Genomic DNA, 25033 nt, shown 5'->3' on the forward strand with positions numbered 1-25033 from the left:
GTCATCAGATGTACAGTCTACTAATGCAACAAAACATCAAAAAATATGTCTTATTAGGGCTGACTGGAAACATAGCTCAGCATTTAAGAGCACTTGATCTTGCACAGGACCTGGTTTCAATTCCAAGTACTGACGTGGTGCCACACAACAGGCTTAATGCCCTCTTCTGGCCTCTATGGGCACTGCACACATGTAGTACACAGAAATAGAATCTAAAATCAATTTTTATGTATGTGTATGTGAGTGACCTCAAAGCCATTTTAAAGAAGCTTGGAGAAAGTGACACTTATGCCCTCAAATAACTATTGTCTCAGAATAAGGGCAAATAACATTACCTTATCAGCTCTTGCATTCAAATTCCTCATTATCTCTTATGTCTCTCAGAACCATTCTTGGTTTTCTTGTTTTGTTTTGTTATTTTTTTTCAGGGTAGATCTCTCTAGATTCCTTTAATCTAGAATGTTGCCTATCCTTTTGAGGAGGAAAATATAATCATATAATCAGGCCTCATTCCTGATTCCAAATTTTTGAAGGGTCTCACTTCCTTTATTATTGATGTTGTTTAAGTTGACAACAGTTTTATATTGAAAGAATTGAAGTTTTAAAAAGTAAAGCAGCCATGCATGGTAAACACACATTTAATCTCAGCAGGTATATCTCCATAAATTCAAGGCCAGCCAAGGCTACATAGTGAGGCCCTCTCTTAGGAGCCCCTCAAAAATGTTCTTAAAAATTATGATTATGTACTAGTTTCGTTTTTCTACTATACATTAAAATAGGTCTGACACTGCCCCCACCCCATACACTTTTGGGGAAAGGCCTGCTGTTTGTTTGGGGAAAGGCCTGCTGTTTGGCTTGACCCTCCACTGCAGCATTCACATCTCAAGGGCTGCCTCCTAGGAGCTCTTGTCTATGACATCTGCCACCTCTAGAATGTCCTGAGTCATTCAGTCAGTCCTGAGGGAAGTGTCACCACTTGGTGTAGAGACAACAAAACTGGGCCTCAGAGCCATCATACTACCAGCCAAATCCTTCAGACCAGCTGGTTGCAGAAGTACTTTCATCTCACTACATTTATGCCAGAAACATGCCACACACTTTTGTCCCAGAAAAAGGTCTGTATACCCACAGTCAGCACATTGCCAGACCCACCTTAGGTGAAGAACCAATGACTCAGACAGAAAAAGATATCCTGGACAACATGGCCCACACCACATGCAGTAGCTGCCACACTTCAGGCATGGACTCACTCCAGCATCTTCTTCTTCCCACTGGCCAAGCCAAGGAGTAGGGACAAGTAGCCAACTTGCTGTAAGGTCACAGTGGCCGTGTACCTGAGTTCCTCTCCACCAAGGGTAGAGGTGACCAAGGGTAGAGTAGGTACTCTGGTAGAAAGGTAGTCCAACCACCACTGTATCAGCCTGAGCGTGTACTGTGGGTTACTCCTTTCTTTTACCACGGTGGCTGCGGCTCAGTGTCCAAGCCCACAGAAAAATAGCAGCTACTCAACCATCTTAGAATAGAAGCTACACCTCCAACCTTACCATTAGTCCTTTTGTAAGCCATCCCTAATAGCATGAGACTAAAGGCCACTGCCACAAGCGCCAGGCTTTCCTAGTATCAACAGAGCATTTATTCTGAATAGGACTATTCTGCCCACTCCAAACCTCCCACCACCCTTGTACCCTCACTCCACGTACACTGTATCAATGAGAGGATGCAGGGCAGGGCTGTGGGTAGAACAGGTAAGTCTTTCCAGGCAAATCACTTTAAGAACGTACATTAGGTGGATGGCATGCATGGAAGTGATCTCTGGCCAGCATGTGAGAAGCAGATGGAACAATAAACAAAGGGGACTCAAGGTACAAGGGCAGTGTCAGGAACACATATGGTGAGAGTCAGTTTCCACATGGAAGCCCACAGTCCCCCAGGCTCAAGGAAATCCAGAGCCATCTTCCACAGCACTCTGAAAATAGAAATAGAGAATGTATCTAAAAAAAATAGTCAATATTTTTAGAGACACATAAACAAAGGTAAATTGACTTGTGATTTCATAAATTTGTTGGGTTTTGTCTTGTTTTGTTTTTGAGTCACGGTATCTCTGTGTAGCCCTGCCTCTCCCGGAACTCACTATGTAGACCAGACTAGCCTCAAACTCAGAATTCTGTCTGCCTCTACCTCTTGAATGTTGGGACAAAAGGCCACCATGCCTGCCTCATAAACATTTTAAAACATTACAGGAAGAAGAAAGAGGGGGAAGAAGGGAGGGAGGGAAGAAGGAGAGAAGGAAGGAAGGATGGATAAGTAATACTGTTATCCATAAACATCTCATTAATAGCCTCCTGTATCTGTGAGATACTTAAAGGACAACCAATGACATCCACAGCTTCAGGATATTCCACACCCTGCACTAGCCAGATCTCAATATATAACATTTCTACATCAGCCATCCTATAAACTGGGTACTAACAGCACCCTAATATTTATCCTACTTTGCAAACAACTAAGGCCATGTCGCTGTCCAGGTTCACATCAGCAGTGACAAAGCGGTAAGACTAGCACACCCTGGCTTCCCCACTATTTCTCTCAGCATTTGATACTTTTAAAATCGGTCTGGCAGATAGGCAGACTCCTTTTGCTTTTGTTGCTTAGGAAAGAGACAAAAATAAAATGAAATAATGCCAGTCAAGGCAGCTGGCCTAATGCCTGAACGTGTGACCCCAGCAGCAGCAAGAGCTCCCTCATGCTACATACACAAAATATTTGACAAGCAGCAGCCAAAAAATGCTTCTTCCATTCCAGGGAAAGCACAATCATTTGCTCACTCTGATGCTAGTGTTTTCCCCAGCCTCCAGAAAAAGTTACTAGGAAACCAGAAGGAACCTCAAACCCCATGCTGCCGGTTTCTGACATCTGCTCTGTACCACAGCTATATCAGGCACCAACTAAGAACCCTCTCCACTGTCCTTAAGGTTGGAGTTGATGAATTTCATTGTCCAAACAGGAACGAATGTCCTCACAGGCAAAGGGTAGGGCCAAAGTTGAACTTGGGTTGATGTAGCATGGAACTCAGTTGTCGTTTCTCTCAAAACAACCCTGAGTTGCAGGCATACATGTGCTGCACTGGATGTCTCTAGGCGGACTTCATACAGAAACCTCAACATCAGAATGTATCTGCATTGCCCCAGGCTACCTTTATATGAGCCCTCCCACCCTCCTCACTGGGGCCACTATACACTACCAGGAGCTACCAGACCACCACCCTCTCACTGATGATCTCTACATCCTATCATTCTCCCTGCTAAACAATCAGTCTGTCTTCTGTCACTATGGTCACTACTCTGTGGCACAGGCCTCTGTATTTCTCTCTTGCCTTCTCCAGTCTTGGCACCCCACCATCCACAGACCTGTACAAGCTGGCTTTCTACAGCATAGAAGGTTCCTGGTCACAACCATCAGGGGCTCACTACTGCCTAAAACAAAGTCTTCCAGGTAGGAGACATTTATGGTCATACAATGAGCTGATATTATAGTGTGAGAAAATCATTAACTTTTTGGATTCTTTCAGCTTTTCTGATCAAACAATGGACAAGTCCCAACTGGGAGCATAATTTGCTTAACTCTGCAAAGTTCTCTAAGTTCTCTTTGCAACAAAACCAAAGCATGGAGCAAGCTCACAGGCCATGGCTGGTTGAAGTCTGACAACTCTTTGCTTTCAGGGCATTCCACACACAGACATGGAGCTCCTACATGCAAAAAGACATTGGTTTTCTACTTGCTGAGAGAGACAATATTTCCTTATAATGCCCTAACTTTTCAATTGGATTATAAAAATATATTAATTAGAACATATGTGGCTTTAAGCCAAGATTAGGGATGATACAGGTGGTTCTAAAATGACTACAATTAAGATCTTGATCTGTCTTGATCACCCAAATGTAGCTCTCTGATGCTCTCCATACCAAGCCTTCCAAGTTTCTGCATGGCCTTTCTCCACTGTCTACTCAGATCCCAGTTCCCGAGTCAGTCTGCATGTCTCCGCCAACGTCCTACCTAGACCAAGATGAGTTTGAGAGAGGAGAGACTCTAACAACACTTTCTACCCAGTATGCTTCCCAAACACCAGTCCCTACTTTCCCAGCCCCAGAGCCACAGCATGCCAGAAAGACAGGGAGATAATCACTTCAAGAAAGCCCTTCCCAGAGGATTCTCGGGGGTGACTCAGAGAGCACCCTGACTTGGTACCAACCCTTCACGGTATATGTGACTCCCCCAGACCATTCACAATACAGTCTATTGACAGAAGCTCGCCTGGGGAATGTTGCCTAAACAATCTAGTCTGGTGAGCCAAGCCTGTCTGCAGAGGGCTCCAGCACCTCAGGATCCCAGATTCTCCCTCCTTGTGGGAAGCAGTGAGCAGCAAAAGCAATGTGGAGTTTTCCTAATCTCAGAGGCAAGTGTGACATGTACCTCACCAATCAGGGTAACAAAGGGAACTAGTACATGTTGAGCAACTTTGGTGGATGGACAACGTGATTACAACGTCTAGCCTAACTCTCAAGGCAAATCATATCTTCCCATTTGCAGAGACCCATAGCCTCAAAAAGAGACTCCCTGCTGGACACGATAGTCCCATTTTCCACATAAATGTGTTCTGTGCTCATATAATTCTGGGTGACAAGTTGGCCCCAAGCCAATTTTATCCCATAGACAATCATCATCCTTTGCTCTAAAGCTTTAAGTACATTTGCTGATAAAGACAAAGGTACGTTTTAAGGGTTAATGGCTAGTCAAATGCCTCCAAGGAAGCCTACCATGACAAACACCTTCTGCCTCCTTCTGGAGAAAGGGGACAGATAGCATCAGGAGGCTTAGAGATTTTTGCTTAGGACCCAGGATCTAACTTATCACTCAGACCCCTCCCTGCAAGGACCAATGTACCCCACATGGTGCGGTCACAAACCCTTGTAACTCTTTACACACTGCATCCAACCCCACATCTTTAGTAGTGGTCCATTACACTGTATTGTGAAGTCCACACAGGGATATTATTTCAACTTGAAAAAGGAAGACAGAGGCAGGGTCTAAAAAATGTTGACACATCCTCCTCCCTACAGTGCAGTGTCAATGACTATAAAGGACTACAAAGGCATCTAGCCATAATGCACCAATGAACTTCTTAGCAAGGCTGGGCCTCTGGAGTTAGGTCTGTCTGGGCCACCCTATCTTCCAGGCCAGATCTGTGGGATACGGACTCTGGCAGGATAAATTGAGGCAAAAAAATACAAAGAATAAGCTCTAGAAAGGCAAGTTTTCATAAAAAATGGAAGCATATGCTTAGCCTTCTCAGGCATTAGTGGGTGTGGGAGAAGCTGAAGACAACTTAATGGTCTAATAAAATGTTTACAGGGCAAAGGATCCTTGCAGACAAGTACTGCCTGGGACCAGCGGTCCATCTGCTGAGGCCCGAGGCCCTCTCTTTAGGCAGATTTCACTGCAATAGAATTAACTGTGCAATAGAATTAACTATGTAGAAAGCTCTCTACCCTGGTGGCTTGGGAGCCCCTCTTTAGATCCCTTCTTGCTCCAGCAGTCCAATCTACCACTGTCCTGTGGTTCCCATCCCCTAGCCTGCTCAGAGGCACCAAAAAGGGGGTTTCCATGTCTGTTTTCCTATACTAAAGCTTCCAGAAGGTAGTCCCTTGCCTTGAGTTCAGCATAGAATTTATCCAGCCTAGAGGAGAAGCCTATCAATTTTTAGGTAAACAGATGAGTGAGAAAACAAACAGCTAAGCAAGGGATAATGACAGAAGGATCTCTATCACATTTTGATTCATTTCAGTTTACACATCTTAAGTATCCATGTTAGTTCAAACTGTATGGAATTTGTAGAATTAGCAAGCCAAGTCCAACTTGCCTATCTGCCAATAACTTCTCACTGAAAACCTCGGCCATGAAGATGGCAAAAGTACCTGACAGGGATGTGTGACAAGCCTATGCTCCTTTCTTCACATTAATGCCTAGATAAATAAGTCTCATATAATTACATTTAAAATTCCCCACCAGATAAACATGGCTAGATGAGTTTCCAATTAGATTTGGGAAGGTCTTACTTGAGCTCTCTCTGTTCAGTGACTGTATCCACAGTACATGGGGAAGGCATGGGTACCCCGGGATGCAACCAGCATGCACTCTGGGCAACCCTGTCATGTAGATGACTGAGCATGGGGGGTGAGGAGGTGGCAGGGCATCTTTTTTCACAGAAGATATGAATTCTTAGGAGGATTCTAGGAAGCTCCTGAACACAGCCAATAGAAACTGTGACAGACACTGAAAATTCTACACAGCCTCATACAAAAGAGAGCAGGGGACATCTGTGCTCAGGACAAACACAAGCAGGCAGGGAACCTCTTCTAAAAATAAAAAACAAGTGTAGTTATACTAATAGATGCCAGTATTCTGAACAACGCTGGCTGATACTTACTGAGTGAACTGTGCACTAGGCTTTATTTTATGCAGTTTACATATTAACTTATTAATCCTCACAATGATTATTGTAAATACAATTTTATTATCCTTACCTTGCAGAAAGGAACACTGACTGAAGTGCCAGGTGGCTTAAGTTATTAACCCAAGATTACAGTGATGGAGCAAGGGTTGGAGCTAGCTTTCCTAACAAAGTAGTAAGATGCCAAAGTCCCTGTACCTAATACTCAGTAAGTTCAGACTCTTCTACTTGCTTCCTTATAAGAGCTAGCCAGTGTGCAAAGGCCTTGTTATTTGGAAACATATAATTTTAACTACTCACATGTTGCAGGCTGCTTTAGAGACGCCTAGCTCTAACAGAATTCTCACTAAGACTTCTGGTACCACTGACATTCGGCAACCATGCTTCATGCTCAGATGACTGACATATTCCGAAAGCTGGTTTTTGTAGCTAATGGAGCACCACGCTTGATAGTCCATAAGCCAAGTACAACACTGACTCAATTACCAAGTCAATAAATAAGGTGCATCAACTAATGATTATACAAGGAACTTTTGTTACCATTTTATACTTAAAGCCTAAGCACACACTCCAAACTTCAGATACCTTCACACAGTATAAAAGCAGAAGTTAGGTCTGGCTTGGGAAAAGCCTACCAGCCTTGAAGTTCAGCAGAGCCAAGCCTGTCTCTACTTAGGTCATTTATGACAGGCACTGAAATCTCACAGGCCTCCATTCCCTCAGCCATCCTTCACAGGCCAGGATTATGTGAACCCTGTGTGATCATTTGCTCAGGTATCTGTACAGAGAGAGGTCACATCCTGAGGTGCCCACGCCTCGCCTGTGCATTGTAGGTACGTACAATCAAGAAAGAGGGCTTGAGTGAGACCCTCCAGAGTCCTATCAGAAACTACTCAGCCATGTTTGCCTGACTGGGAATATCAATCTTAACCGGAAATGCTGCCTAACCTTCACTGCCCTAACCTAGAATTGGTGTCCAGTGCCTTCCTATGTAGTTGCCAACACTCCTCTTCCTCTCTCCAAGTGGAAACAACACCACTGTAAGCAAACAGCCCATCGTGATTCAACTCTAAAACTTGTAAATTCCTGGAGGGAAGTGGGGATGGCATGAGTTTTATGTAAGCATTACTGGAGAGCTACAAATCAAACCAAGTAACATGACCTCAACAAATGCCATTAGAATGTCACTGATGGAGCAAAGAAATTTCTACCTTTGGGTATAACCACCCATTTTTACCATCTACTGTCTGGTGATGCAGGGATAAGGTAGCTCACACTGAAAAATAAAAAATCCACATGAACATGTTAGAACTGGGCTAAAACTAACAGAAAACATGAGTGTCTGGAAATGTAACTGTTTGTAGAGTACCTGCCTAGTATGCACAAAGCCCCATAATTCTAACACTTGAGATATGAAGATACGGTCCTTTGACCAGGAGTTCTAGGTCATCCTCAGCTATGTACCGAGATCAAGGCCATCTGAAGCTCAAGACCCTTCTCAAACAAAACAAAACAACAAATAGTTGTTGCAACATAAAGTTGAAGCAATGTTTAAACAGAAAAATTATAAACAAAATATCATGTTTAACAGTCAAAACATTCCATTTGTAATTTACCATAATTAATAGAAAAATAAAATCTATATGATCATTGCAGAAGATGCAGTTTTATAAAAACAGCAATTTCCATAACTACTCATGCTAAGGATGTTTAACACAATAAAGGACATATGTAAAACTTCCATGGCAGGACAGAAGGGTGACCTAGTTGCCACGTCTGTCCCCCATTGATTGTCAGAGCTAATCTGGCTGATCTGGCCGCCTAGGTGAGCGTCCCTTCCTCTGTCACCACCCTGGGTGTCCTTCCCAAAGCTATGTGCTTAGTAGAAGAGGATGTCTTTCCCTGATAGAAGAGGGCTGCTCTTTGGTCAAGGCTCTATGAGTCACATCATTCCCCTGCTAGACTCTCCAAACAAGCCCTCAAAAATCCCACAGCAAACAACACACTTGGCAAAAATATTAAATGCTTCGTCCCCATAATGAGACCAAGAAAGGATGACTCCTCTTCTTGCCACATTAGGCAATAGGCAAGAGAATGAACAAAGATTCTGACTCTGTTTTGGCTTGGGTTTGTTTTTAGGTTTTTGTTTCAGCAAACAAACAAACAAACAAAAGTCTTGCTATGTACTCCAGGCTGGCATAAAAATCACCATGTAACCAAGCTGGCTCCACTACATGCAGTGAAGCCCTGCGCCTGACTAAGAGAATGTTAAGTTTAAAGCTCAAAGCATCAGATCTAGCGAAGTACAGCAAATCACTACATCTAGGGACAAATATACAGTGAGTTCTTTTAACTTTTGTCTATTAGAACATTATAAGAATAAACCAGTTGGGAGGGGTACTACAGAACCAAAAACAAGCAGAGGTACCCCGAGTCCTAGAGTTGCAATGCTTTGTCCTTCCCAAACCAAACAAGATGACAGTGCCCACCAAGCCTCCTTCTTGCCCATACCAGTCAGGTGCATCTGCCCTTCCCAGGCCCCAGACTGAGTTCTGTCCTATGCTGGGCCAGGCAGTTGTTTTTACACCTGCCAGTAAAGACCATAAATGCAGCAGCTGGGTCCTGCTCTCCTGGGCAGTGCCTGGCTCCTATGCTAGCTCCTGGGCTCTGGGCTTTCAATCTCTTGGGATTTCCCAGACCCCAACGGTGGTCAAAGAGCTCCTTCAAACCTCCCCAGATCCTGGCTGCCCATAGACCTCTGCTTTGCAAAGAGCACCCAGAAATCTGGGTCAGACACTATCCCTTACCTCTTATCTGTGCCCCATGTCTATCAGAGCTCAGCTCCAAGTCCTCACGCACGAAACAGAGTAAAGGACCATTAGGCAAGAGTATGCAGTTGCCCAATGTATAGGACATTTCCACCACATTTTGGAGATTTATCTATTTTCATTTTATGTGCATTAATGTTTGCCTGTGCGTATATATATATATATATATATATATATATATATATATATAGGCACCATATTTTAGGTAACATACAAATTTTATTGTAGTGGTTATATGTTTACTCTAACATGTACAAGAAGAAAATGACACTAGCACTTTCAATTCATGACTTCAAGGAGGAGATGGTTAAGAAAAAGAAATGCAAAGTTAAAACATAAAATAAACGGGCTACAATGTAGGCTATAACACACCTGTAAACTTTATCAGCTAACAAGGAGCCAACAGTAAACTACCTCAATCCAAGGTTGAAAGGCATTGTATGGTTCACAGCTTCTCTACTAAACCCCACAGACACAGTTACCAAGTGGCCACAGTTGTTCTGAAAAGAAGACACACTGCAGGCATAGTTGGGGTGGCATAAAGACCAAGAGCTCCCACAGGAAATTCAGGTTTGTCTTTCAGTGTTGTGGCTGTTTGAGAAAACCTGCATCAAGTTCACTCCTCTTCAAGCCCACAATCCCAGGCCATTTTCCCACAGCTTTAACCCATATTCTTTTCCTATCCACCAAGGCTGGGCTAAAAACAAACCGCAGGGGATTCTTTTATAGTCAGATGGAAAATGTCTTGGATGCCTCTGCAGGTTTAGAATGGATAAAAGCTGACTAACCTTGAAGCTGGGTTTTCCAAATCCAAGTTTACAAACCTAAGTGTGTGTGACGGTTTGTCAGGGCACAGAAACTCAAAAAAATAAATGGAGACATGGCTTTTAATTTCCCAGATGACAACTTACTTAAATAATAATTAATATTATATCAATATTATAATAATAATTAATATTACATAAATTAATTTCTTTTTTGGTTTTTTGAGACAGAGTTTCTCTGTGTAGCTTTGGCTGTCCTGAAACTCACTCTGTAGACCAGGCTGAACCTGAACTCAGAGATCTACCTGCCTCTGCCTCCCAAGTGCTGGGATTTAAGGTGTGCACTGCCACCACCCAGCTTAAATTATTTTTATAAATCGATCAATTAATTCCACATTTTCGGAGAGCATCTTGACAATATCTATGATAACACAAATGCCTGGCTATTTCTACTTCTAAGGACGAAGTACAAAAGTGGGGAAAGATGTGTTCATCTAGAAAGACATTCCAAACACATGCAGCTGGTTAAATGGTGCACAGATACAAGGCCGTGTCCTACAGCCATGAAGCTATGAAGAATCTGAACCCTGAAGTAATGAAGGAAGCTCACCAGTAAGGGGAAGGAGGAACGTGCAAAGCCAATGAAGCCCAGTCCACTGTGAAGATTAGAGCCTCACACATGCACACAGGAACAATAACTGAGTGAGGATTCACCCTGCCCTTCTGCTACCTGCCTGTAGAAGGCCAGCCAACACTCACTTTCTCTGAACCATTTATAGAATGCCTGAGTGTGGGGACTTGGTGGTCTGAAAAAAAAAAAAAAAGCCTAAAAGCAAGATATATTCAATTATAAAAATGATACACTGGAAGCTGGGAAGATGGCTGAGTAGTTATGCATGCTTACTGCTCTTCAAGACGAGAGGAGAGGAGTTCAATTGCCAGCACCCAATGCAGGCAGTACACAGCAGCCTATAACTCCAGTTTCCAGAGATCTAACACCCTGTTCTGGCGCCTACAGACTCGCACATGCACGTGTACACATACATTCATACAAATACATAAACACAACTCATTTTTTTTTATTGCATACATGGGGGAGGGTAAAGGAAAATGTGTTCCATGTTCATGTCAAAGGCTTGCTTGGCCTGAAAAGTGGGGTCCTTGGCAGAAAGGTGCCCACATCTTGGAGAAGAAAGAGTTCAAGGTGACAAAAGTGCTTCCATAGACAGGAGTTCCCTAGTATCCCTGCAAAAGTAAGGACAGTGTCTCTGTAATCTGTAACACATAGGTCTGAATTATGGCTCTGCCAATTGATCTTCAGCTGTTTAGTGATCCTGGACCAAATGTCACTTTAGGGCACAAGTAGATCACCACCAGAGTGCCCTCTCTAAGATGAAAGACGTTTTGGAGTTTGGAATATTCTCGGTGTGTTATAGGAATTTTGAGGGTATTATAAGATTTTGCATTTATTCAATTACACATACACTTAATTTGACTACAGCAACTATTTCCCAAGAGAAAATACTAACAGGCCACAAGTTAGCAGGCTTTATAAAGACTAAGCAATTCAAGGGCAGGAGTGTCCTAAGCAAGCATGGGGACAGAATGAAGAGGTGGTCCTCTGCCCCACAGCCATGTAAACCACATAGCTGTTGCAAAGACCTAAGGCTGCTGGAGCCTGCCTCTCCTCTCTGCCTGCCCTCCCATCCACAGCCACCCTTGCCTACTCTGAAATAACACTGCTCAGCTCCAACTCTCTGTCAATGCCAAGAGAAGGCCCAACATGCTCAGACTCTAGGACCCACACATCCCACAGCTCAGTTTGGAACTGCACAAACAAAAGGCTGGGGGAGGGAAAAAAGAGAGGGAATAAAAGCTCAAAGATTAAAGTCTCAGGCAGACAGCCGGCTCCGCTTTTTAATAACTGAAAACAGAGTTGGGTCTGAATGTGCCCATTGTCTGGCAGAGGGGCAGTCCTTGCAGGCAGGACTGGCTGGCGACAGGACCACCTCCCCCCAGAAACAAGATTTACATGGGGAGGCAGGACAGAGCTCGATTCTGGTAACAATGATATGAGACACAACAGCCAGGTGAAAAACCATGTTGCTACCTAGAGCCAGAATCTAGAGCTTGGAAAGGACACCACACTCACAAGTACCTCAGAGAGAAATGTCTGTCTTCTCTCCTACTGCTACCATGGGGACTGCAGACTGGTACCACCTTTTGAGAATCAACTTGGCATTGTGGCACCAAGCTGTGGAAGTGTACATGCCCCTCTGGCCCTGAGCTTCACTTCTAGGAACACAGTTCCAGGAAAACTCCAGCTCAGGCTCGCCCTCAATGCACAAAGATACTCCACACTATACTATTTACAGCAACAAGAAACTGGAAAAAGCTAAACGTACAGAATTAGAGGGAACAGTTATGTTTATTTACTCTTAATCTGCCTTACTGCAAAAGGATGTAAAGCAGCTTACCAAAATACACAGAACAGGGAAAGCAAGAGAGGGAACCGTGGCTACAGAAGAGACAGCATTCCTTCAACAAGAGAGGCCAGGCTGAGCTGCTAATTCCTAACCCGTGAACACGGACGTTCTCATGAGGACCTCGCGATAAATCCTACCCCTACCACTGCATCAGTGTCCCCTTCCTGTGTACCGGTCCTAGTGCACAGGCTCTCAGTAACCCAACAAGGTACTTGTCATTTTGTGCCCATTAACAGAGGCCACCCAAGGGCCAGGAATGAAAAACATAATTTTTGAACAAAATTTCTCTAAGTCAATTCTGTCTATACCATCACATGCTTAAACAACTGACTATTCATCTGGTAGACTGCCTACAGGCATGAAAAAATGTTTGCTGAAGTACTGAATGGTGTGGGAAAATGCTCAGGGTACAGCATTAAGGTTAAAAAGCTGCAGAAGAAAACTGCCCAAATATACAAAACCAGTCCATTATTATTATTATTATGAAAACCAGTCCATTATTATTTTCTTATAGTTTTGCCTATTATCAAAAAGTAATTAGAGAAAACAACCTTATATTTCAAAGAAACATGAAGGCTACTGTAATCTTGTGTCACAGAATACATTCTACCCATACTCACACAAATCACACTTAAGTAAAAACTCTACCTATAGAGTAATGTGAGTGTGAAATCAGTGCAGAGGGAAACCCTGTGCCCATGTTCTTTATCTGCTGATTGTAACAAATGAACAATTTCATTTGGCTAAGCACTGTGGAGTTTTTTGGTTTTGTTTTTTAGAGACAGTCTTACTATATAGCCCTGGCTGTCTTAGAATTTGCTCTGTAGGCCAGATTGGCCTTGAACTCAGAGGTCTTTGCACCACCATGCCTAGCAGGGTACCTTGTCTTTTCAGTTATTTGAGATGACCTATGTCAGAAGAGAAGTATTATAAATCACACTTCCTTACTTTCTCTTTAGAGACTGACTCATACAAACAGCCATCATAGACTCCTCTCCGGCTCTCCTAGCTGCAATACAAACCTACCCACATGAATAGGCCCCCACAGACAGGCAGCAAGGGCAACCTCCTGCTGTTCTGAACAATGCTTCTTTGCTGGGACCCAGACTTCTTCTGAACGAGTGACATGTACTTTGCTGGGAGAAGGTTGAATTCTCCCTGTGTCTCAAGAATCCTCTATCCACTCTCCTCGACATGGCTTTACCATCCTGACTCCATGCCCAGGCCCAGCATATCTTCCAGGATGCTAGAAGGCTTAGCCATTGAGAACTGACTAGTGGAGGGAGTACTTAGCCAGGAAGTAAAGAACCAGAGGCAGGAGGCAGCACAGCCAGGCCCACCTGCGTCTGGCAGGTGTCTGGGGAGGAAAGCAGCTCCAAGCAGACTCTGGAGTGTTTCTCTCGGCTGTCACCACATACAGTATTCAGTCCTAACACGGAGACTTCAGTTTCCATTAGGAGACAAATAATTATCCAAGACCCACTTAGTGACTTTTCGAAGTATGTGCGCTGTTAATCATCCAAACCAAAAACTTGGTTCTGACACCGTGCAGCTGTGAAAAGTGAACTGTGGTTGGGGTATCAGAAAAATATTTTCAACACTTTAACATTCAAACTAACAGAATGAAGGTAGGTTTCTTTCATGTTTCCTCAACTCCAAAAGCCTCATCCTTAAGCTTGGAAATGAGTCTAGATTAAGAATCTGGAGAGAGGCACAGAGGTTAAGAGCACTTGTTGCTCTTAGAGAGAAACCAGGTTTGATTCCCAGCACTCACACAGTGGCTCACAGTCAGATGTTGCAGTGGATCTGATGACTTCTTCTGACCTCAGAGTATACAAAGCATGCACACGCATGGTACACATACACTCATACATGCAGACAAAACACTCATATACATAAAATAATAAAATAAATAAATCCATAAAAGAATTCAAAGTGCCAGCAGGCACAAAGATGCTGTTAGGTGTGTATTACACAACTGCCACTGGGAACCACACAGTGGTGCAGAAGTATGGCAAGGAGCACCAGCTGGCCACCGCCTGATGCCTGGCTGCATCAATGCAGAGGTCTTCTCAGAGCTGTGGCAGACTTTTGCCCGAGAGCAGAAAGAGACAGGCAAATAGAGTTCACTACAGACATGGGATGGGGGGGGGGGGGGTCACTGGGAATGACCACTGGTAATGGGATAACCAGGGAGAAAACACTCTCTAAAAAGGAAACTAGATGTCAGCCACCTGCAGCCCTGGAAGTGGCCTGTTGACATCTTCAAGTGTCTAGATGGCGACTCCCATGTGCTTGCACTATGTACGCTACTGGAAGGAACTGGAGATCTTTTTCTACTCTGCCTTGTAGCTGGTATGATGCTTCGTGTTTCAGAATCCATCACAAGCAGCACTGTAAGCACTCACACATACTATCTGCCTCTGTCTAGTTGATGAATGATCCCAAGAAGCCCCGCTCATTTCAGTTGTTTTCTAGAACATGTGTGACAAAAAATCCATGGCCCATAGGTTTGGTGGAGAGTCCCACAAATCCCCGGAATGGCTTGGCCACATAGAAAGAGGCTAATAACTGGCCACTGAAATGACCACTCTACTCCTACCCAGACACTGCTGGTCTCTGCCAGGGAAAGAAATGACGACTGCAACAGACATGGTCCTCAACCTGGACAGAGCTCTGCCACCTCCTGCTAAAAAGACCAGGAAGCCTAATGAGGCTCAGAAATTCTGCCTTGTCACTGTGTGACACATGCCATGAAGATTCTCTGGCTTTGCCACTGTGTGATACATGCTGTGCATTTTGTGAACTGGAAAGATTCCACATCCTAAGAAACAGCAAAGGAAGAGCAAAGCATGAACTCTTCCTCAGCAATGAGGGCTGCGGCAGCCCTGTGGTGGCCTCACTTTCCATGTTGGTTATGGTGAATCTTTTGTTCTTCCCTCTAGTTACCTGGCTAGAACAGATTCCACATGCTGTGAAATCATTCCATTTAAAATGTGCTTCTCCCACCCTCCCACTCCAAAGGAATCCATTTTGGCACCGAATGAAGCTTGGTTATGGAGCAGGGAAGACCAAGGAAGTGAATGAGCCATGTCCAAATCCTGCCCATCAATGAGCCTATGACCTCCTACCCCCACCCCAAGAAGTCACTTCTGTGGCTGTGGTTCCCTACCAGAGAGCTGTAGTACCACCCTTATAGGGCCACAGTGAGGTTCCTATAAGACAGCATTTTGTAAGTTATGTCAATATGGTAGCTGGTACTAAGTGAAGAAGTTAATATATTTTAACAACATATTAAAAGTATACATATGTGTGTGTGTGTACATATATATTAAAAGTATTGTGTCCACACAAGTAACCAGGTAAGCAATCACCCAAAGACTGAAAAATCACATGTGGGCAAATGAGCAAATGCATGGGAGAGACCTGCAGACACCGAGTTGCAGCACAGTGCAGTCCTCCTTTGGCAGGACATTTGGTCGGTGCTGGCTCACTCAGAATGCGGCACCCACTACCAAAGCTGTCTGAGAAGCTTAGGCAGGACTGCACACAGGGAGCTGCAGGCCTCAATCCCACAGCCTCTTGGAAGCTAACCTACATATAGCTCTTTCTTCCCAAGGCAAGAGAATATTACAACTAGACAGGGTGCCCGCTAACTCCCCCAGACTCTAACAGGAGTGCTCCCATATGTATGTCAGTGAAACAGCTTGGGGCTAACAGATTCAGGGAAGCAAGACTCAACAGCTGACAGTCTGCATGGCCTCCCTGGGGACATCACAGTTATAAGGTGGCCCTTTCAGGGCCCCCCCTTGCCCCAGCCATCTGTCCTAAGGTCAGTAGGGGTGGAACCTAAAATCTAAAACCTGGGTTCTTTTCTGTGATTTTGAACAGACCCCAAAGAAAGCAAGAGCTGGGTGGCTTCTAAAAGAAAAGCATGCCAGGACCCAATGCGCTTATCACTACCACCTACAAATTTGCAGAACCTCATTTGCACTTTCCCAAGGAGAATAACACTGTCAGGGAAGCAGATCTCCTGCCTCTTAGGTGCATTCTCCCCAAAGACTCCACCCTCTTCTTCCACCATCACTTAGTAAGTACTGGGGAATGAGTACATCAATCAATCCATCCAAGAAATGAGTTAGAAGATTAGGGAGAAGGCCAGGAGGGAGCAGAATATACACCACAGGTACAATGGTCCAAGAGCAGAGCACTTGAAAGACCAGGGGGCACCCTGAGCATCCCAGGCTGTGCTCCAGTGTCTGTCTGATGCAGTGTCTGATGCAGGGGCATCACTGGAGAAAGGACAGGAGTGGGGCTGGAGAGATAGCCACTGAAGTTGGGAGGTGGTCCAGAATTCCCCAGGCATGTTCTTCCTCCACTGCAGGGGCTCAGGTGCAGTGACTATAGGCTTGCAGCACACACTACGATGGGATAAGAGCTCCCACAGGAGGACTGGTCTCCCCACACTGACATCTGATTTCACATTAGCCCAGGAGTGGGGAGGCAGACCACCTTTCAGATGCCAAGAACTATGCCCAGAACAGCAGGCTTCAAGCCAGCCTAACTAGAGACTATCATTCCAGAGGCAACTTTGCTGTTTCCACTGTCAGAAAGCTACCCACACCACTACACCCAGTGTTTAATTTTAAGGAAATAGCCTTAGGGCTAGTGGGATGGCTTAGTGGGTAGAGGTGATTACTCCTCAGGCCTGGTAACCAAGTTCTATCTCCAGAACCCATGTAAAGATAGAAGGACAGAACCAACTCTGCAAAGTTGTCCACTGCCTTCCATGGGCATACTATAACTTGTGTGCTCTGACCCCACATCATACATATATACATGGTATATATGTGTGTATGTGTGTGTGTGTACACACATACATATACCATTTTTTAATTTAAAGAAAAAAAAGAAATAGTTCTCTCTTAATTTTCAGAACTTGCCTTTCCTCCTTAAAGGACAAGTTTAAACTGTATCTACAAGTTTAAATGTTTACCTACTCTTAGGTAAACATCCAAAGGAGTTGAAAGGACCTAATCCTCCTAGACCCATGGTTCCCAGCAACATATCTGCCCCACTTTCAACCAAACCAACAGATGCACAGAAAGTCACAATGTGCTGGATATACACTCCATAAAGAGGGAGGAGATCCTGACACCATTACAACAGGGGACTTCTGAGTACATTACACTAAGTGAAATAAGCCAGTCAGTCACAGAAGAACAAACAGCACATGTTTATCCACAGTCCTAGAGTAGTCAGGCTCCCCGGGAGAAAATAAGATGATGGCAGCCAGAGGCTGAAAGCATTGGGAGCTGTGTTGTGCAAGAAGGTTCAGATTGGTGTCGAGAGGAAGGTTTGGAAACAGAGTGGTGAATGAATATTTAACAGTACTAAACTTAAACACTATTGAACACTTAGAAGTGGTGCTGATGGCAACTTCCATCCTTTATTTTACTACAATAATACCTCACACATTTTAAAAAGTAACACAGAAAAAGAGCAACATTCTATGGCTGCCATGTCCAGGTCAGAAGGCAGCCATGAAGAAAAATACTCACTGAGCACTGCAGACCTCTGGGTCTTACCTCATGCCAAAGAAACAAAGTTAGGTTCACAGGTTCGTAAAGACAATGCTCAAGAGTCTGAGGAAGAAGAAGAAGAACCCATGAGGGAGGATCCAAGGCTACTCCATCTGGATGGTGATTCTATACCTTGACATGCCCCCACCCCCAGGTCACCTGGCCAGCTCACACAAACCCACTGTGGTAGGAAAAGCAGAGCCACCTCACACACAGTGTCCTATTATAGAACTCCAGGAGAGATGAGAGAGACACCACGTAAGTAGCTAGAAAAGCACTCTGTACCCTTGAGCACACAGACCCTTATGTCAGAAGAACCAAGAGCCCTTGGAAGGGACAGAGCCAGAACACTGCAGATGAGGAAGCCCCACCAAGAAGGAGTGCGGGGGGGGGGGGTGCTGCTGCTGCAGCTGCTGGCAACATACCTTGCTTGTATAGTCAAAATGCACAAGAGTTTGGAAATAGTCAATTAGATGTGATCCTGTGGAACACTAACACCAAAGGTCTGGAGTGGGGCGCATTAGCTATGCATTCCAAATTCCTGATTCCAGGCCATCCGCGAGGCAGAGACTTTCCCATCTACTACAAAGGGTCAACAGTACCATGGCCGCCAACTTTTGCCTGCGGGCAATGTGGCAGCTTGCCAGGAATCTAAAAGCTGCACCTGATTGGCATAAAACGAAGTCAAATGGAGTCCCTTTCATCTTCGCCAAGGAAGAGGGGCTCTGAAGCCGCCCTGCCTGCCACCCGCCTATGCACCCACCAGGCCTCCTGGAGGCAGCAACAGAGCTCTCAGCCCTCTCCCTACACCCATACCTCACACCCTCAGCCAACACCACCAGCCTGTTTCCTAACTTGCGTTTCCTCCTTCCTGCCCCTCGTCCCTTCCCACAGGGTACAAGTGCTAGTCTCTAAAACAGTCTCCTGGGATTCTAACTTCATTTCTGTTGCTATGATCACAGTCTGACCAAAAGCAGCTTAGAGGAGGGAAAAGCTTATTTGATACAACTCTATGTTACAATCTGTCACTGAGGGGCACTCAAGGCAGGAGTTCAAGTCATATCACATCCAGTAAGGAGCAGAGAGAGAGGAACAAATGAATCCTGCCTGCTCGCCAGGTTGTGGCTTATGTTCAGCTAGCTTTCCTCACTCACAGTCCAGGACCACCTGCCCAGGGAACAGTGCTGCCCACAGAGAGTTGGGTCTTCCAGCATCAATCAACAGTCAAAACAAGAGCCCAAAGACAGGCCTCAGGCTAACCTGATCTAGACAATTCCTTAGCTGCAGCTCTCTTCCCAGTTGACTCTGGGTTTCCGCAAGTTGACATTTAAAACTAAACCATCATGCCTGTGCCTCTCCCTTTCACCCCACTCAGAAAACCACAGATCTTCCCTTCCCTGCCACAAACCCTTCAGTAACAACCACTTCCTCCAGGAAATGTCCTACATGTCCCAGCCCTAGCTTCACCAGCTGTGTGCCAACCTCATACCTTTGCTGACCTTCTGAACCCACTGAATTCAACAGGTGTCCAGGAACCTGTCATCTATCTCCAGGCAAACTTTAACTTACCTATCAGGACCCGATACAAATGGTACCTCCTTCATGAGGCCTTCCCCAACTCCCACTACACCCAGTGGTTTTATAGTTCATGCCCTTCACACACTACGTCTCTCAGCACATTTGCTTCCCATGCTGCCTCTTACCCACCAACTCCAAGAATATACGTTCTGGAGGGTGAGGTGGCTCAATGCCCAGGACCCCACAGTTGTGAGAAATAATAGGTGGCATCTATCCTAACCTCATGGGCCTGTCCATTGATGAAGGGCTTTTTTTTTTTTTTTCTTCTTCTTCTTCTTCTCGTGAACTACACCAACAAGGAGGGCTTAAAAAGGGATCCCAGTTGGAAAATGAGCAGCCTATAGGCTTCATCTGATCAGGGGGTCTAGGTCTTTCCATGCATGGTCCTTGGTTGGAGCATCAGTCTCTACAGGCCCCCTAGACCCAGGTTTTGTTTTTGTTTTTGTTTTTTGTTTTTTGTTTTGGCTCTGTTGGTCTCCTTGTGGAGCTCCTGTCCCCTCCAGGTCTTTCTATCTCCTCCTCCTTCCATAAGGTTCCCTACACTCTGCCCAAAGTTTGGCTATGAGTTTCAGCACCTCCTTCGATACTCTGATGAGTAGAGTCTTTCAGAGGCCCCCTGTGGTAAGGGGATCAGGGGCTGTCTCTGATATAAACTCAGTGGCTGGCTCTTTGATCATCTCTCCCTGGTGGGTGGAGCCTTTCCAGACCACAAAGGAAGATGATGCAGCCAGCCTTGATGAGACCTGATAGGCTAGAGTCAGATAGATATCAGTGAACTAGAGGAGAGGCATAGGAGGAGAAGGGTGGGTGGGATTAGGAAAAGATGGGGGGGGGCTACAGCTGGGATACAAAATGAATAAATCATAATAAATAGTAAATAAATATTTTTTAAAATATTTTAAAAATATAATATAAAAAATATAAAAATTAAAATTTTTAAAAAAAGGCCCCCAGGGCCTTCAGAAGCCAGGAGAAACTTGGGATGCACAGCTTCATCCTCTTTCATACTGTTACTACCATGCAAATTTCTAGAACACCTAACTTCCTATCTCCTCTTCCTAAGTTCCCACATGGTTGAAAGAGAAGACAACTTACACATATACACAAATTAAAAAAAAAAAAATCTTTCTGCCACCCCCACCCCAACAGGGCAATCAAAGCTAGGGATGGTGACACAATCCACAATCCTTGTACCTGAGGCAGGAGAATAAGAAATGTAAGGTCATCCTTAGCTATATAAAATCCTGTTTCAAAAGTAAACAGGGCTGCGGTTTGGGTAAGAGTTGGGTGGCTCACACCATTAATCCCCAGCATTTGGGAAGCAGAGGCCAGTCTGGTCTACAGAGCAAGTTCCAGGACAGCCAGAGGTACACAGAGAAACCCTGTCTCACCAATCCTCCCAACCCCCCCCCAAAAAAAAAAGCAAACAGGAAGCAATTCAAGCCAGTAGTGGCACACACTTTTAAACCCAGTACTTTGAAGGCTGAAGGAGGTAGATCTCTGAGTTTGAGGCCAGCCTGGTCTACAGAGTAAGCTCCAGAATAGCCAGGGCAATACTGAGAAACCCTGTGTCAGAAACAAAATAAGAATTGGGAAGTAAAAAGAAAGACTCACACTGAGGGACAACAGACCTTCAGCAAAGGTGGCAACAAATGTACTGGGACAAAAATTCATGGGCAAAAGAACAGGGGCCTCTGTCTTACCCCACACAAAACTAATTCAAATGGATCAAAGACTTCCATGGAGGGGCTCAAAGTAAACTGGGCAAAGGCATGCACACCTTAATCTCAGGAGACAAACAGGTCTCTATGAGATTGATGCTAGCTAGCCTAGTCTACATAGCCAGGCCAGCCATGCTACACAGTAAGACTTTGGGGAGAGAGAGAGCTAGAGACACAGAGAAACACACACACACACACACACACACACACACACACACACACAGAGAGAGAGAGAGAGAGAGAGAGAGAAAACTATAAAATTCCCAATAAATTTCCACTAAGCTCCTAGTAAATCTGTGTTACCTTGGACCATGCAATGGTTTTCTAAAATACGACAGCAAAAGCAAATGCAAGAAAAACGAACTGAACTTGTTCAAAAATTTTAAACTCCTGGCTTCAGAATCAAGAAAATGATGAGCTGAAGAAATAGTTTAACAGTTAAGAGCACTTGCTGGCTTTCTCAGAGAACCTGGGTTCAATTCTCAGCACACACAAACCTGTAACCCTAGTGCCAGGGAATCCAATATCCTCTTCTGGCCTCTGTGGGTACCTGCCCTCATGTGCACAAACCCACCCCACACATATACACATAATTTTAAAAATTTTAGTTAATCTTTTTAAAAAGAAATATTATGGCTTGGATGCGCCATGGCTTCGGTAGCGACCAGCTCTACTCGGCTGCTTGAGCGGCACCAGCACCTTCCCTAGGAGCTCGCAGGAGCCGGCTGGCCCCTGCTCCATGGTAACCATGTACAACCAGAAGGCGGTGATCAAAAATGCAGACATGTCGGAAGAGATGCAACAGGACTCGGTGGAGTGTGCTACCCAAGCGTTGGAGAAGTACAACACAGGAAAGGACATTGCGGCCCACATCAAGAAGGAATTTGACAAGAAGTACAATCCCACCTGGCACTGCATCGTGGGGCGGAACTTCGGTAGTTACGTGACACATGAAACCAAGCACTTCATCTATTTCTACCTGGGTCAAGTGGTCATTCTTCTGTTCAAATCCGGTTAGAAGCACAGCTGTGCCAAACACCCAATGACCCATCCAAACACAAGGACTGTATCCTAGATCCAAATACCAGAGACTGAATCTTCAGCCTTGCTAAAGGAACACCTCGTTTGAATCTGTTGTGTTTTGTACAGGGCACCATCCTCTGTACCTTTGTGGTTATAAACTAATTAGTAAAACAGCATATATTTGTATTTATTTTCTAGTCCATACTTCTGTACCCCATTTTTTTCTCTCGCTTAGGCCATTCCTTTAAAAATAAATCTATTGGAGATGTAAAAAAAAAAAAAAAAAAAGAAAGAAAAAAAGAAAAAAGAACTATTACTCAACCATTAAAAACAAGATCATGTGTGTCTGGCATAAGAAGGGAGATGCCACTGGACACTACAGCAATGATCTTATAGGGAGAATAGGGTTCTGAGAAGCTAAGAAGAGGACTGAGGGTAGAGAGACAATAGCTACAAGATTCAAAGCGTACCCACAAGTAAGAGTAGGTTCCAACTTCCTACAACTGTAGTTGACAACAGCCGAGCAGAGAGGTCCTTGAATGTTACCTGTGCAAATGATGGGGAGATGTTTGAGGCAATGGACATGCCAGTCATGTGGATACCATCAGCACTTTACACCCATGCTGGAACAGCATGCTGCACCCCATAATATGTACAATGCTAAATGTCTGTTTTTCAAAAGTGCTCATTTGTTTTGTTTTTGTTTTATAGTGTAAGAGGACATCTTACAGAGGAAGAAGGAAATATTCCCAACCCCCACATCTCTTAAATAACTATCTGGAATATATTAGAAAGTCTTATAATTTCACAGTAAAACAAAGAAAATTCAATTTAAAAGCAGGCAAAGAACTTGGATAAGCAAATAAGATGATATTAATGGCCACACAAAAAGATGTTCTTCGTCCTTAGCCGTCAGGGAAAATATAAATCAAAACCACAATAAAATAGACATTGGGATAGGACCAGCACAACAGATGAACAGGATGAAGGGACTGCCAATGTATACTGCTGAGAGGAATGCTAAATGGTGCAGCAGCCAAAACCGGTTTGCAGTTCCTCGTAAAGTAAACAGTTACCATAACACCCACCAGTCCTATCCAGGATAACTTAAAACATTTTCAAACACACACACACAAATTGTATCCGACTATTCACAGGCCTATTCCTTTTTAAAGCTGACTAATATTCCTTTTTACTGATACACCACATTTTAAAAACTGCATTCATCAGTTGATACACACTCGGATTATTTTCACTTGACTATTATAAATAATGTTGCCCTTCATTTTAAACAGGATCAGAAGACTACATCATGACTAGTAACATTCCAAAGATCAGGCAATAACATGGGAAACATAATTTAATCAAAGCAAAACAAGACCAAAAAAAAACCCTACAGAGCTGGTTATAAATAAATATCCTGAGAGGTACTTATGTTTTTAATAAGGAAAAAGTTCTGACACATGCTACAATATGGATAAACTTGAAGACATTATGCTAAGTAAAATAATCCAGTCACAAAAGTAAAATACCACTGATTTCACTCATGTGAGGTTCCTGCGTAGTTAGGTCCATACAAAGTTGGACCTAATAGTTGGTGCCAGACGCTAGGAGTGGGGAAATGGAAAGTTAGTGCTAAGTGCAGCTTGGAAAATGGAAAAGTCTGGATAATGGGTGGCAGTGATGGTCACAAAATACTATGAAAATCAATGAGCATGTAAAAATGATTAAAAAGAAGCCAGCAAGACAGCTCAGTGGGCAAAAGCACTTCCTTAAAACCAGCAGACCTGAGTTCCATTCCCAGAATTCAGGTAAGGATGAGAGAACCAACTCCACAAAATTGTCCTCTGACCTCACAATCACTCCATAATACATTTGTGTATTCACGGATGCTCATGTACACACAAACACACACATACACAAGCACTCGAGTAAGCTCATACACATTGTGCACAAGCATGCATATGTATGCACACATATAACAACATTTTTATTTTAAATGGTTAAAAAGGAGGTTCTATTATTCATATTATACCACATTTTTTTTATTCTGAAGGACACATTAGAAACAGGTGTGAAGACCTCATGTGATGTCTCCCAATTTGGCACCTCTCTGGGAACACTAAGAGAGGCCCAGAGTAGCTGGAGATGGTTGAGTGATTGAGAGCACTGGCTTCTCTTGCAGAGGACCCAGCTTTAGTTCCCAGTTCCCACATGATGACTGATATCCATCCTTAACTCCAGTTCCAGGGAATCCAATGCCCTCTTCTAGCTTCTACAGGCACAAGGAATACACATGGTGCACATACATACATGAGAACTAAATACTTACACACATAAAATGAAATAAATCTTAACAACAAAACATACTTCTTAAGGAAAAAAAGTGACTGGGAGCTGCATGCAGCTGGGGTGCACCACTGCTCCCACAGCATGTTCCAATAGCCTCTCAGCACGGAGAAGCCTCAGAAGGCCCTGCCATCAACCTCACTTAAGGTAATGCTCCACGTAATTACTTCTCACACAGGGGTACAAAGTGACTT

At 44.1% G+C, this 25033-nt stretch overlaps 2 protein-coding genes across 2 annotated transcripts in view; one reads left to right on the top strand and one right to left on the bottom strand.

The window, feature by feature from the left end:
• Positions 1-25033, bottom strand: part of Eefsec (eukaryotic elongation factor, selenocysteine-tRNA specific) — a 195084-nt gene that overhangs the window by 145306 nt on the left and 24745 nt on the right. The window lies entirely within an intron of this gene.
• Positions 22216-22713, top strand: LOC129684322 (dynein light chain 1, cytoplasmic-like). The gene has a single exon (XM_055617442.1). The coding sequence runs from the start codon at positions 22216-22218 to the stop codon at positions 22483-22485; it is 270 nt and encodes an 89-aa protein (XP_055473417.1). The 3' UTR covers positions 22486-22713.

This window comes from Psammomys obesus, unplaced genomic scaffold (genome assembly GCF_907164565.1).
Source record: "Psammomys obesus unplaced genomic scaffold, mPsaObe1.curated_primary_1811, whole genome shotgun sequence".
In the NCBI taxonomy this organism is placed as follows: Eukaryota; Metazoa; Chordata; class Mammalia; order Rodentia; family Muridae; genus Psammomys; species Psammomys obesus.